At 44.1% G+C, this 14,882-nt stretch overlaps 1 protein-coding gene across 1 annotated transcript; it reads left to right on the top strand.

Moving 5' to 3' along the window:
• The first annotated feature begins 11,639 nt into the window (after positions 1-11,639).
• LOC101658596 (mas-related G-protein coupled receptor member X1-like) lies at positions 11,640-12,629 on the top strand. Its single transcript, XM_004711629.1, has one exon. The coding sequence runs from the start codon at positions 11,640-11,642 to the stop codon at positions 12,627-12,629; it is 990 nt and encodes a 329-aa protein (XP_004711686.1).
• The last annotated feature ends 2,253 nt before the right edge of the window (positions 12,630-14,882 follow it).

The following is a 14,882-nucleotide window of genomic DNA, read 5'->3' as shown; positions in this document are numbered from 1 at the left end:
CTCAGCAAATAATCAGAAAAGCTGCCTCATATGAAGAATAATTTTGCATCAGGATTGGAGGAAGATTTATTAACAACCTGAGATATGCAGATGACACAACCTTGCTTGCTGAGTGAGGTGGACTTAAACCACTTGCTGATTGAGATCAAGGACTGTAACTTTCAATATGGGTTTCAACTCAATGTAGAGAAGGCCAAGAATTTTACCACTGGACCAAGAGATAACATCATGATAAATGGAGAAAAGATTGAACTTTTCAAGGATTTCATCTTGCTTGGGTCTACAATCAATGCTCATGGAAGCAATAGTCAAGAGAGCAAAAGACATGTTGCATTAAGTAAACCTGCTGCATAAGACCTCTTTAGAGTATGGAAAGGCAAGGTTTTGACTTTGAGAATTAACATGCCCCTTACCCAAGCCATGGTATTTTCAAATGCTTCATACTCATGTGAAAGTGGATATTGCATAAAGAGCACCAAAGAAGGATCTGTGCGTTTGAGTTGTGGTGCTAAAGAAGAATATTGAAAGTACTACCATGGAGTGAAAGAACAAATGGATCTGTCTTGGAAGAAGTACAGCTGGAGTGCTGCTTAGAGGTAAGGATGGCTGGACTCTGTCTTGCATACTTTGGACATATTGTCAGGAGAGACTAGTCCCTGAAGAAGGACATCCTGCTTGGTGCAGTGGAGGGGCCACAGAAAAGAAGAAGGCGCTCAATGAGATGGATTGACACAGGAGCTGCATCAATGGGCTCAGGCAGAGGAACAATTGTAAGGAAGGCACAGAACCATGCAGTGGTCCATTCTGTTGTGCATAGAGTTGCTATGGGTTGGAACCAACTCTACGGCACCTAACAAGAACCCTATCATTGTACCCTGTTGGGCTGTTTTTGACTGGTTTGCCCCATTTTTGATTGGGTCTTTTTTGTTTCTTATTGAGGCATTTCAATGCTCTACCATTTTAGAGATTAATCCTTTGTCCATTGTTTCATTGCTGAAGATTTTTTTAGTACTTTCCCATCATCTATTCTGTCTTCTACCGTGAGTCTTTCTTTCATTATGTTTGGTAGCCAATCTATTCCCTGCATCAGGGCCCTTAAACCCCCCCACCCCCCCATTTTGGATGATTTTTATCTCTGGGATTTTTATTGATTTTTATCTCACTGATGATTTTTATCTTTGGGATTTACATGTAGGCATTTGATCCATTTTGAGTTTGTTTTGGACCTAGAGTGAGGTACAGGCCCTCTTTCATTCTTTTGCAGATGTTGAGCCAATTTTGTCCAGAAAATTTTGTTGAAGGGCCTTTCTCTCCCATTTGATGTTTTTTTTGGCCCATTGTGGAAGATCTGTTTTCTATAGGAGTATCGATTTGTTTCTGCATTCTCTGTTGTGTTCTATTGGCTTATCTATCTATCATTGTACCAGAACCAGGCTGTTTTGACTACTGTAGCTATGTAATAGGTTTTTCAGTCAGATAGTACAAGGTAGTGCAAGTCTTTGAGGATTAGTACTTTGTTTTTCTTTCTAAGGAATTCTTCTTTATAGTAGGTCTCTGTGTTAGTCCAGGTAGACTAGAGAAACAAATTCATGGAAACTCATGTGTATAAGAAAGAGCTTTATATAAAAGAGCAATTGTATATTGAGAATATACATTCCCAGCCCAGTCCAGAAGTCCAATATTAGCTCATATGTCGGACCTAGTCTATAGATTTCTTTAGACTCACACAGCCATGCAATAATGCTGAATGCAGGAAGATCACAGGCCAGTGGGTGGACAGTCTTGCAGAACCAGTGGCGGTGAAGTATCTCAGCACTGGCCTGGGTCTCCATGTGGCTCCTCCAGCTCCAGGCTTCTGGCTCCATCAGTGTGGCTTGTCAAAAGGAATGCCTCACAGGGAACATATGTGTCCCACCTCCAGCAAGCTATTTATCTCTGTAGTGCCTCCAAATGAGGTCATTAAGCTGTGACCTGATCAACAGGGTAAACTCCAGCCCTTCGCTCTTAATAGTCTCAAGTTGACACCAGATTATGCAACCACTATAGTCTCTTACTTCTCTAGATGAAGTTGGTGATTATTTTTTTCTTTTCTTTAAAGAATGAAGTTGAGATTTGGATTCAAATTGCCTTGTATTTACACAGTACTTTGGTTACTATAACATTTTCATGATAGTAAGCCTGCCTATTTACCAAGAGGGGCCATTTTCATTTCTTATAATGATGATCTGTATTTTTCTGTACAGGTCTTTTGTCTCTTCGGTTAGGTTTATTCCTAAGTATTTTATCTTTTGTGTGGCCATAGTAAATGGTATTATTTTCTTGATATCTTTTTCAGAGCTCTGTCTGCTGGTATACAGAAATCTGATCAATTTCTGTTTGTTAATCTTGTATCTTGCCACATTCCAGAATCTTTCGTTTGTTTCCAACAACCTTTTTTGTTGTCTTTGAGGTTTTCTACATATAAAATCATATCATCTCCAAATAGTGAAAATTTCACTTATTCTTTGCCCAATAGTATTCTCTTGACTTCTTCTTAGGGGTCTAATGGTTTGGTTTCGACAATGTTGTATAAGAGTGGTGATCAGAGACATCCGTGTCTTATTTCTGCTTACAGGGGAAATGGTTTCAGTTTCCCCCATTGAGTGAGATGCTGCTCACTGGGTTTTCATCTCGGGCTTTTACTGTGTTCATAAATTCCCACTAATCCCTATTCTGTTGAGCGTTTTTATCAGGAATGGGTGGTAGGTATTGCTGAATGCTTTTTCTGTGTCTATTGTCATGTGGTTCTTATTTTTGGTCTTGTTTATGTGGTAGATTACATTGAGTGTTTTTCTTACGTCGACTCATCCTTAGGTACCTAATATGAATTCCACTTGGTCATTTAAAAATATACTATTGGGTTATGTTGAAAATTTTTACATCTCCACTTCTAGAAAATGTTGGTCTATTGAAGTTTGATCCCATGTTGAGAAACATCTTCTGGTGTTTCCTCATGACTTAACATATTTGGGTTCCAATTAGCTACCAGGTCCCTGCACAGGAAGTCACAGACTATCCAGCATATTGATAAGCCTGACTCTGCACCACATTTCACTCCAACTCCTGCAGAGATCTCCTTATCCGGAAGACGGAGAAGAGTTCTCTGGTGGATATCAATTTTAGAAGCTCTTAGCTTTTAAATGGGTCACCTTTCCGTTTCTTGTGAGAAGAATGGAGGAAAGGTAGGGCTTTATCAACAACTGTTGATTATCCAACATCAGTGGTGCATTTGTCTCCTTAGGCAGCACCTGAAGTGTTCTGCAGAGGGATGGACATTCAGGAAGTGGTGGGGATTCCATTGGGAAAAGGAAGGAGACAAGGCTCCCTCTTTGCAGCTTTGTAAGGCAGCACTCTCCGTTGGGGGGTGATGTACCCCACTGTGAATGGGGTTGGGTAGGAGGAATGGGACTGCTCTCCTTCTTGGGTCCTCTTCCTATACTTCTCTGCTTCATTCTAAATATTTAAATTTGCTGCCCTGGTAAAAAACTAATTTCTGTGTTCCTTCATTAGTTAGCATAATAACCCATACACGTAGCTTCCCCAAACTAAGTGCTGTTAATAACCCAGGTTCCACTGGTTTCCTTGCTTTAAAGCAGTCTTCCCCTTTGTTTGTCTGCTGGATTGCCAGATGAAAGCAGATTGACCAACTGAGATAGTGAAGAGAGTTTAATGAAGGTACAATTTACACAGGAGAGTGTGTGAGTCTGGGTACTTTAGAGAAACAAATCCACAGAAACTCATGTATAAGAGAGAGTTTTATATAAAGATTAAGTGCATTATCAAGAAAACATCTCAACCCAGTGCTTCCCAAGCCCACAAGTCCAACATTAACCCATATGTCCAACACCAATCCACAAAGTCCTCCTCCATCTCACAAAACAGACACAATGATGCCGACTGCAGGAGGAAAGCAGAGTTAGTTAGTGTGTAAGCATCTCAGCACTTGCAGGGGTCCCAACACAGGTGCTCCAGCACCCAGGGCTGCATCGGGGTAGGTCCATGTGGCTTCTCCTCAGGGATGTCTTGCTGGAAGAGAGCCTTGCAAGCTGAAGCAGGAACTCCTAAGGCAGCTGCACCCTGGTGCGTCCATCACAAAGCAAGAGACCTGAGAATTAGAAAGGCGAGGTTCACTGAGTCATTTATTCCTACATCCTTCAATTAAGCCCACATGTGTTTATCAGCCAGGTTGGCACAATAAACTAACTCAATCCACCCCTTGGCAATTTAGCACCTGTACATTATTCTTTAGCCTCAAAATTGCAATTAAGTAACACCTACACCTTAACCCTACAAACCTGTGAATTTCCCCCCCCCTATGAAAGTTTGTGAGCCAACCACTTCATGCATTTATCTCCCCCAGTTTTGGGTATCCAATTTATATACTGCCCATGTACATCAACCCAGTTCTCTGAGAAGACAATCATATTTTTCGACATGAAGAGTCTTTATTCTGGTTGGAACCTTGTGAAGTCCGCATCCATAAGCAAAGTCAAATCCGGACAGGCCATCCATAAAGTCAGCAACAATATGCCCCAATTCACAGGCTCAAAAATCTCCATCTGGTAGAGTTCTGGTCAACTCAATATGGGCAGGCTCACTCAGCCTCCACAGGGTGCCCATTGGTCGCCTTGCCTTTAGACCATGGGCTCTCACCCATACTCAACAAGCCTAGCCCCCTCGAGCTAGGTAATGCACTTTAGACCAGTCAACCGTTCTCATCCTTTTCCCCTGTAAACCAAGTCCACAGGGTCAGTGGCCAAACTCAACCTGACTCTTTATTGCTGCATTTCTCCCACTTCCACTCAACAAGTAGATCCAGGTGGTCACCTAGAAAGCATTTCAGCCTGCCCACAGGCTCCCTTTAACATTCAGTCCTAGAGAGGAGTTTTCTTCATGGTTCCAGATTTTTTCCAGCTTCTGACAGAGACTACTGATTCCTGAGTGCTCCAAAGCACTGAGTGGGGCATATATTTTCAAAGCTTTCTTTACAGGCATGTCCTAAAACCCATCGAAAAACCAAATTTTAATGGCTGAAGCAAGTGGACTTACAAACTTTCTATTTTCCTACTTCCCATATTTTCCCAGAAAAACAACTGAGTAAACAGTGTGGCTTTATCTGACCTCTGGCTAGACAAAGAAGAAAAACTTCCATGAGGGAGAGGTAAAAAAAAATCTACTCTCTATCTTATGATTTGTTTCTCCAGTACCCCACTCCTAAGGTACCATATTGTGTTAGTCTGGGTATTTTAGAGAAACAAATCCACAGGAACTCATGTATAAGAGAGAGTTTTATATAAAGGTTAGGTGCATTATCAAGAAAACATCCCAACCCAGTGCTGCCCAAGCCCACACGTCCAACGTTAACCCATTAACCTATATGTCTAACACCAATCCACAAAGTCCTCCTCCATCTCACAAAACACACACTATGACGCCAACTGCAGGAGGAAAGCTGAGTCAGTGAACGTGTAAACATCTCAGTGCTGGCAGGGGTCTCCACACGGCTGCTCCAGCACCCAGGGCTGCATCCGGGTAGGTCCATGTGGCTTCTCCTCAGGAATGTCTTGCAGGAATTCAGCCTTTCAAGCTGAAACAGGAACTCCTAAGGCAGCTGCACCCTGGTGCATCCGTCACAAAGCAGGAGACCTGAGAACTAGAAAGGCAAGGCTCACGGAGCCATTTATCCCTCCACCCTTCAATTAACCCCACATGTGTTTATCAGCCAGGTTGGTACAATAAACTAACTAACTCAGAGAGCATTTGTGAGGGAAAGGCTATCAGGGATGATGAAGTGGCCAAAGGCAAGAAATTGTGGGAAGTTCTTAGCATCATTAAGCCTAAGGGGTAAGGAGAAATTCACCTGTTAACTTCCCTGATCATGAGTTTTGTCTGTGAGTTCTGTGTGGCCATTGCAATGAGTTATTGAACTCAGCAGAGAAGTCGGGAGTCCTTGGGAAGTTGTAGCGGTAGCCGTCACTTTAGCAGAGGCCCACCACAGAGGGCTGTGTTCTCAGGGGGAATCACACCATCACTGCCTACTAACCATAGCTGAGGAAGGAGATAGCCAAGAAATGAAAAACTAACCTAACCTTCACGTTGGGCCTTACAAAAGAGAGCTCCTTCAAATCTAAAGTGACCAGACGTCCCGCTTTTGGCGGCACAGTCCCGATTTTTGGAAAGAATGCACGACAAACTAGGGAATGGTCTGTTTGGTCCATACAGACCAAATTTTTCATCAAGAACTCCCCCACCCTCGCCCCCACAGGTCAATGGTGCCCCGCTTTAAATCTGGTCACCTTATTCAAATCAGGGTCTCCCTTTGATGTTACTTAGGCAGGAGCCAGAGAGGAAAGAAGCTCAGCAGTAAGGTCTAGCGTCACCTCCAGCTGAGGTGTACGTAGGGTAGAGCAAAGGTAAAGACATCTTGATGGCAAGAAACATCAACAAAATCCATCACACAGAAGGGAGATAGACAGTGTAAGACATGACATAACAACAATAATATACATTTGATCAAGGATTCATGAGGGTGACAGGGTGAAAGAGGGAGGGGAAAAAGAGGCTCAAGTAGAAAGAAATTGTTTTGGAAATGTTGATGGCAACATAAGTACAAGTGTACTTAATACTATTGAATGATGGATTGTTATGAGCTTTGTAAGAGCCCCCCAATAAAATGATTAATGAAAACAAAACAAAATAATCCATCACACATAATTATATCTTCATCACTGTATGTATTTCCTGGACTCTATCCATTTCAATGTGATTGGATAAATTTCTCTCTGTATTTAATAAAGTTGTATATTGTGTTGTTTTCTGTTTACATCTTTTTTCTTTACTGTCACTTTATTGGGACAATATCTCGATAAAATAGTTCAAGATATCTTCAAATACCTTGAAATTGAATGTAGTAAAATAAGGAATAAACGGGTATTTCTAAATGTGGTTGTGTCAGTATAAGTAGACTGGAGAAACAAATCCATAGAAACTCATATGTGTATAAGAGAGAGTTTTATACAAAGGGTAACTGCACATCAAGAAAGCATCCCAACCCAGTTAAGATCAAGTCCATAAGTCTGGAATTAGCCCATATGTCTGATACCAATCTACGAAGTCCTCTTCAGACTCACGAAACATATGCAATGACAGGAAGGTCACAAGCAAGTGGGTGGGGAGTCTTGTGAATCCAGTGGCATTATAAGCATCCCAGTGCTGGCAGGGGTCTCCACGTGACTTCTCCAGCACCCAGGGCTGCATTAGGGTAGGTTCATGTGGATCCTCCAGCTCCCAGGACACGGAGTCTATCAGAGTAGTGCCATGTGTCTTGTCAGTAGAGTGTCTCCAAGGGAGTGACTAGGGAGAGAAATAGTGTCTACCACCTCCAAGAAGGAATAGCAGATTTCCCAGGATCCTCAGGAGATGGCCATGCCCACACAGGGCCCCATTGACCATGACAGACTAGACTCCACCCTCCTTCACTCTTAATCCTTTTAAGTCCCAAATTGACACCAGATCATGTAACTTCCACAGAGGGGCAGTGATTTACTTGGGATGGTTCATCCCTCATAGCATACTAAGTTATGCATTGGCTGTTAACTGTTAAGGCCAACAGTTTGAATCTACCAGCCACTATGCAGGAGAAAGATGAGTCTCTCTCCTAATTTGTAGTCTTGGAAACCCTAGAGAACAGTTGTATGTTGTGTTATTGGGCCACCATGAGTCAGAATAGAGGAGCCCTGGTGGCATACCAGGGCTCCACTAGCTGCTAGGTGAGAGGAAGACAGGACTTTCTTTCTTTTTTAAATAAAAATTTTATTGGGGGGCTCTTACAGCTCTTATAACAAGCTATACATCAATTGTATCAAGCACATTTGTACACATGTTGCCATTATAATTTTCAAATTATTTTCTTTCTATTCAAACCTTTGGTATCAGCTCCTCTTTTATCACCCCCACCCCCAAACCCTTGTGACCCCTTGATAAATTATTACTATTTGCATATCTTACAACGACCACTGTCTCCCTAACCCCACATTTCTGTTGTTTGTCACCTTGATGTGTGTGTGTGTTAAACATTGATCATTGTGATTGGTTATGCCTTCTCCTCCATCATCCCTCTACCCCCATGGTATAACCGTTCCCATTATTGTCCCTGAGGGGTTATCTGTCCTGTATTCCGTGTCTCAAGAGCTCTTATCTCTACCAGTGTACATGCTCCAGTCTACCAAAATTTATACAGTAGAACTAGGGTCATGATAGTGGGGGGCGGGGGAAGCATTAAAGAACTAGAGGAATGGTGTGTGTTTTGTCAGTACTATACCGCACCATGGCTGGCTCATTCTCTTCCTTGTGAACCTTCTGTGAGGGGATGTCCAATTGTGTACAGATGAACTTTGGGTCTCCACTTCAATCCCCCATTCTCATTGATACGATTGTTTGTTTGGGGTCTGATGCCTGATACCTGATCTTGTCAACACCTTGTGATCACACAAACAAATGACTATGACCTTAACCAATCCTGTATCCCACTGCCAGTGTAAGGGGTCAACTACACACGGGAAGGGGGGAAAGTAAGCAAGTAACGAGCATGCCAAATCCAAATCAGAATATAAAAAGGATGATGACACCAATCCAGAAAGGAGAGTGCAGCATTTTGGGAAAGAGCCTTAGTTTTTTTTTTTTGACACTTTATGTAGTATTAAATTAAATGTGGGGCGGGGGTGTGTGTGTGTGAGGGGCCAGCCCCCACCGCTACTACTACCTACAGGTTCAGTAGCACAATTGTACGGTTGATATGTATATACATATATATATTTATTTATTTGTTTATATTAAAGCCATTGAGAGCATGAGAGATAAAAGAGATATTACAATGATGCAGTCAGACACATTACATGGTAGCTTTGCTCACCTCCGCCCCACTTGGTGGTCCTCATGGGGGGAACCCGGGCACAAGAGCAGGGGTAGCCTCAGATCGAGAATCGGGGAGTCTCTCCTGGCCCGAGAGCCAGAGAGGGCCCCAGGAATTGGGGAGAGCCTCCAGGCCTGGGGAGCTGGAGAGAGCTTCCAGCCCCAGAGCTGGGGAGAGCCTCTTCTTTTTCTCGCTAACCAATCATTATATCACTTTAGGGGGCCATGATTACAGAATCACACGTCACAGGAAGGGGCAGTACAATAGGCATACACATCGTAGGAAGGGGATCTATGATAGGCATAAGCGTAACAGGAAGGGGATGAGCTAGGGGTGTGCCTATAGGAATGGGAAGGTCTAGGGGTATACGTGTGACAAGATGGGCAGACCCTAGATCAATGATGGCAGCCTAACCTTGGTCCTCCTTGTGTGGGTTTGATCTCTCTGGTGTCTCCTACAAGGAAACAGACAACTACTATCCTTATCAGAAGGGAGTGGGCCCTACTTATTGTGGGATAAACAGTGGTGTCTGCTTGTTCTAGGTGGCTGATAGCTCTTAGGGAGAGTGCCTCCAAGTGCATAGTCATTCTCAAGCAGCTGTCTGGGATACATTTGGGGAAGACAGCTTGAGAGAAATCCTTCTGTTTCCCACAGCTTTAGATGCATCAATCCAGATCTAATAAACTCTTTCCTTAATCAAGTCGCATACATGTCTAATGGGTTTCTCTTAGAGCATCCAAAGTCATAAACATCAGGAAATTAATATTGAAATGGTGGAGGGCTGAATATGACCTACTCTGACTTGACCCGGGGGAGGAGGAATCAGTACAAGGCCAATTCCTAAGAAGCTGATGTCAGACATGCCTCCACCCTCCAACCCTACTTGCCAATTCTGATGCTTACCATCCCTCTCAAGGTACTCTCGACTTCTCTACTCCATTCTATAATTCATTGCGATGGTTACACAGAACTCACAACCAAAACTCATGATCAGGGAAGTTAGAAGGTTACGACTCAGCATCAGAAATTCAGGATACAGTTCTATCAGTCAGGAGCAACTCTCTCTGGTGCTTCATCTTTGCCCTGCTTGAGCAATGTTACAAAGGTCCTTTCTTACTGCCAATAAGTTCCCAAAGGACACTCTACTCCACCATAAGCCTCAGTCCAGAGGTGCTTGGCTCTAACTCTGTGGGTCTGCAAACCCAACTCCTCCGATTAAGTGCCTGGAAGCAACCCACACCACAATCGAGCCCCTGTTTGAAGTCAGAAGACTTTCTTGATTTGTGGGTCAGGAAGCCTGCTACCCTGCCTGTATGCTCTTGGTAGTGCCACCTCTGCTGCTGGTGCTACTCCACCACTTCTGTGACATCACTGCTCTCTGTCTCCTGGACTGAGCAAGTTCAGTGCACACGTTTCTTGAGTTCCAAAGGACAAACTCCGCTCCTGGCTCTTCCTTCTTGAAGGTAGTGAGATCCACCGTTCCTGCTTCTGAGCTGGCTTGTTTTATGTCCAGCAAGATGACAAACTTGGCCACTTTCCATGTTAGAATTAAGAGTTCCAAACTGTTGGAATTAACCCTGTTAACCATCACAACTGAATTTTATAATCCTATCAGCAACTTCCCTCATTTTCTGTTACCCAAACCCATGAGAAAAAAAAAAAAAAGAAACCCAATGTACAAAGAATATGACTACCAACAATAACAACAGCCACTGTCAATTCTGACTCATAAACCAAAACTAAACTCACTTCCATTGGGTCAATGCCAACTGACTCAAGCTGTGGGTTCACATCCAGACTCTGCCACTGTTGGCATGGGTCCCGGAGCAAAGCAACCAGCCTCCTTGTGTTCACTTTCCCTCCTCTGTAAACTGGAGAGACCAACAGCACTTAGTTCAGGGAGCTCGTAAGAATATTTTTATAGGAAATTCTTGGTATGTGCTCAATCAACTTCCATTATTCACCTACTCAATTGGAATTCACATGGGCACCTATCTTTTCATCCACAATCCTGAACATTTTAGAAACAAATACTTTTTCTGGTTCCAACCCTAAACAGAACAAGTGTGAGGATGGCACACAGCCAGACAGTGTCTCATTCTGATGTTCATGTAGTTGCTGTGAGTCCGAACCAACTAAGGCTCCTAACCACCAGCAGCACTCAAGTACAGAAGGAATGCTGGCCCCTGAGCCCCGTCACTGTCCCACAGGGCCTGTCCTAGACGTGTGGACTAGAAACATGACATGGCCGTAGGGAGGCGATTGGACCACAGAGTAGTCCCATCTGAGAAAGCGTGTGCAGGAAGAACACAGCTTCAGAGACAATGAGAACCTGCACCCCTCTCAAAACAAAACCTCACTTCGGTGGCGATTCCTGACGACCCTATAGGACAAGGTAGAACTGGCCCCGTGAGTTCCCGGGTCATGGGAATACAAAGCCCCATTTGCACCCTGCGGAGCTGCTGGTGGTTTCAAACTGTCGACTTTGAGGTTAGTAGCCCACTGCATAACCCCTACACCATCACGTGCCCAGCCTTAAAATCCTTCATCCTGTGAGCCTCCGTTCCCCTCTGTGTAAAGTGTGGGAAGCAGCTCCCAGGCAGGGGGATGGTCCTGAGACTCAATGACCATTCAGCAGGTGCTCACCTCTTGTTTCTGTTCCAGGACCACCAGCGGAGGGTTTGTGAGCATGGAGCCCGCCTCCGCAGACTGGGGAAACCTACTCTCAACAGTGAATGAAAGTGACGCGACCTTTCAGGAAGACTTTGACACGATGACGATAACATTTCTGACCACCAGCTTTCTAACTGTCATCCTTGCCCCGCTTGGGCTGGCGGGAAACGCGGTCGTGGTCTGGCTGCTGGGCTGCCGCCTGCGGAGGAACCCCTTCTCCGTCTACATCCTCCACCTGGCCGTGGCCGACTGCCTAGTCCTCGGCATCGTGGGTGCCTTTTGCCTGCTAGATCTCACGTACTTCTTCCTTGGGGAAAATATCGAGTTCCTACTCAGAATCAACCATGTGGTAGTGTTTCCCTACCTCATGGACATGAGCCTTCTCAGCGCCATTGGCACCGAGCGATGTCTGTCCATCCTGTGCCCCCTTTGGTACCGCTGCCGCCGCCCAAGTTACATGTCAGCTGTCATGTGTACCCTGCTCTGGGCCCTGTCCCTGATGTTGGCCATCCTGGATTGGGTCTACTGTTCCGGCATTAACAGTGACATGGAAAGGGACTGGTGTACGTCATTCGAGTTCATCATTGCCATGTGGGTGATTTTCTTATTTGTGGTTCTCTGTGGGTCCAGCCTGGTTCTGCTGGTGAAGGTGTTCTATGGCTCCCGGAGGAGGAATATGACCAGGCTCATTGTGACCATTCTGATCACTGTCTTGGTCTGCCTGCTGTGCGGCCTCCCCTTCGGCATTTCTTGGTTTACATTAACCTGGATGGACATGGATCTTGGCACGTTTTCTTATTTCTGTTCTCGTTTTCTCTCCTGTGTTAACAGCAGTGCCAACCCCATCATCTACTTCTTCGTTGGCTCCTTTAGGCAGCGGCAACGGGTGAGGCCGACCCTCAGGATGGTTCTCCAGAGGGCACTGCAGGACACTCCTGAGGGGGAGGAACCTGGAGGAGCACCCCCTCAGGGACCCACGGAGCAGGCAGAGAGCAGTGCGGTGTAGTGCTGAGAGCCTCTGCCTCTGTCAGACACAGCTGTGAGTTTAAAGTCCAATCTGTCCCCATCAACCTGCATGACTTTCTTAATTGTCACTCTCATGCCTCTGTTCATAAGATGGGTGAGATAATGTGATGATTAAAGGGGACGATACCCACTAAACCAACGCTGAGTGCACTGTCTCAAGAACTAATCTACTCAGGGCCTTGCCAGCTTCCTCAAGTGGGAAGTCTAGCTCTGGGGTTAGGACTGCTTGTCTATGCCAGGGAATTCTCAAGAGAGCTAGTTGGCCGGCTGACTGGAAGAGATTCACATTTGTACCCATTCCAAAGAAAGGTGGCCCAACAGATTGCTCAAATTATAGAACAATATTGTTAATATCACATACAAGTAAAATTTTGCTGAAGATCATCCAGTAATAGTTGTAGCAGTACATTGACAGGGAGCTGCCAGAGGTTCAGGCTCGATTCAGAAGACAACAAGGGATATCATTGCTAATGTCAGATAAATCTTACCTGAAATCTTACCAGACATATGTTTTTGTTGATTACGCCAAGGCCTTGGATTATGTGGATCATTACAAACAATAGATTGCCTTGAGAAGAATGGGAATTTCAGAACATTTCATTGTGCTCATGTACAATTTGTACATGGATCTAGAGGTAGTTTTGCAAATACAACAAGGAGATATTGCATGTTTTCAAATCAGGAAAGGTGTGTGACAGGGTTGTATCTTCTGATGATACTTATTCAATCTGTATGCTGAGCATATAATCTGGGAAGTTGGATTGTATAAAGAAGAATGTGACATCAGGTTTAGAGGAAGGTTTATTAACAACCTGAAATATGCACAGATGACACAGACACAACCTTGCTTGCTGAAAATAAGGAGGACTTGAAGCACATGCTGATAAAGATCAAGGACTGCGGTCTTCAGGATGGATTGCAACTCAATGTAGAGAAGACCAAGATTCTCACAACTGGACCACGAGATAGCATCATGATAAATGGGGGGAAGATTGAAGTTGTCAAGGGTTTCATCTTGCTTAGATCTATAATCAATGCTCATTGAAGCAGCAATCAAGAGATCAAAACACATGTTGCATTGGGCAAATCAGCTGCACAAGACCTCTTCAGAGAGTTGAAAATCAGTGGGGTTACTTTGAGGACTAGAGCACACCTGACCAAACCATGGTGCTTTCATTTCCCTCATATGCATGTGAAAGTTGGACCTTGAATAAGGATGACCAAAGCATAATCTATGAGTTTCAGTTGCGGTGCTGGCAAAAAGCAATGAAAAGTACCAAGAACTGGAAAGGGACAGGCCAACCTGTCTTGGAAGGAGCACAGTCAGAGTGCTTCTCAGAGGCAAGGATGGCGAGACATCATCCTGCATGCTTTGCACATGCTGTCAGGAGAGAGCAGTCTGTGAGAAGGACATCATGTTTGATAAAGTAGACGAGCAGCAAAAATGAGGAAGGCCCTCAATGACACGGATCGACACAGTGGCTGTAACCATGGATAGGAACCAAGCACAGGAAGAATGGCGAGGCTGGCGCAGGACGGGGCAGTGTTTCATTCTGCTGTGCACAGGGTTGCTGTGGGTCAGAACTGACTTCATGGCACTTAACAAGAAAAACAACTTTTTTTTTTAGTTTTAGTTTTGTTGAGGCTATGATTATGCATTTGTATATACCTTTAAAATAATACAATTATGTGTTATTTAATATCATTAAAATGTTCTATAAAATAGGACTTTATAGGATTTTGTTGTCTGTGAACACTATATTGTGTGTAGGCAGTCCTCCAACTATGAACAAATTCTATTCCTACGTTTGCCTTTAAATTGAATTTATACACAATCTAGGCAGTTATGGTTCATGTCCACCATGAATAAAATGTTTGTCTCAGATATCAAATATAGTGTACCTTGCTACGCAAATACTTATTTGACATAATAATACAGTAGTGATGATGATGTTTGATGCATATCATAGCCCATTTATTATTACAAACTATTGTAAGTACCTCAGAATTTAAATATGATGTGCTTTTCAGAAGCTTTTCAGAAGCATCTCAGCACTAGCAGGGGTCACCACATGGCTGCTCCAGCACCCAGGGCGGCATCGGGATAGGTCCATGTGGCTTCTCCTTGGGGATGTCTTGTAGGAAGTCCATCTTGCAAGCTGAAGCAGGGAACTGCTAAGGCAGCTGCACCCGGTGCAACCATCAGAAAGCAAGAGACCCGAGAACTAGAAAG

This window comes from Echinops telfairi, unplaced genomic scaffold, assembly GCF_000313985.2.
Source record: "Echinops telfairi isolate 266 unplaced genomic scaffold, ASM31398v2 ScPeMD7_60;HRSCAF=208, whole genome shotgun sequence".
NCBI lineage: Eukaryota > Metazoa > Chordata > Mammalia > Afrosoricida > Tenrecidae > Echinops > Echinops telfairi.
The sequence above is the reverse complement of the archived record's forward strand: the minus strand, read 5'-3'. Positions and strand labels throughout refer to the sequence as shown.

Excerpts from the sequence above, each read along its gene's own strand:
- LOC101658596 (XM_004711629.1), top strand. The coding sequence starts at position 11,640 with ATGGAGCCCGCCTCCGCAGACTGGGGAAACCTACTCTCAACAGTGAAT.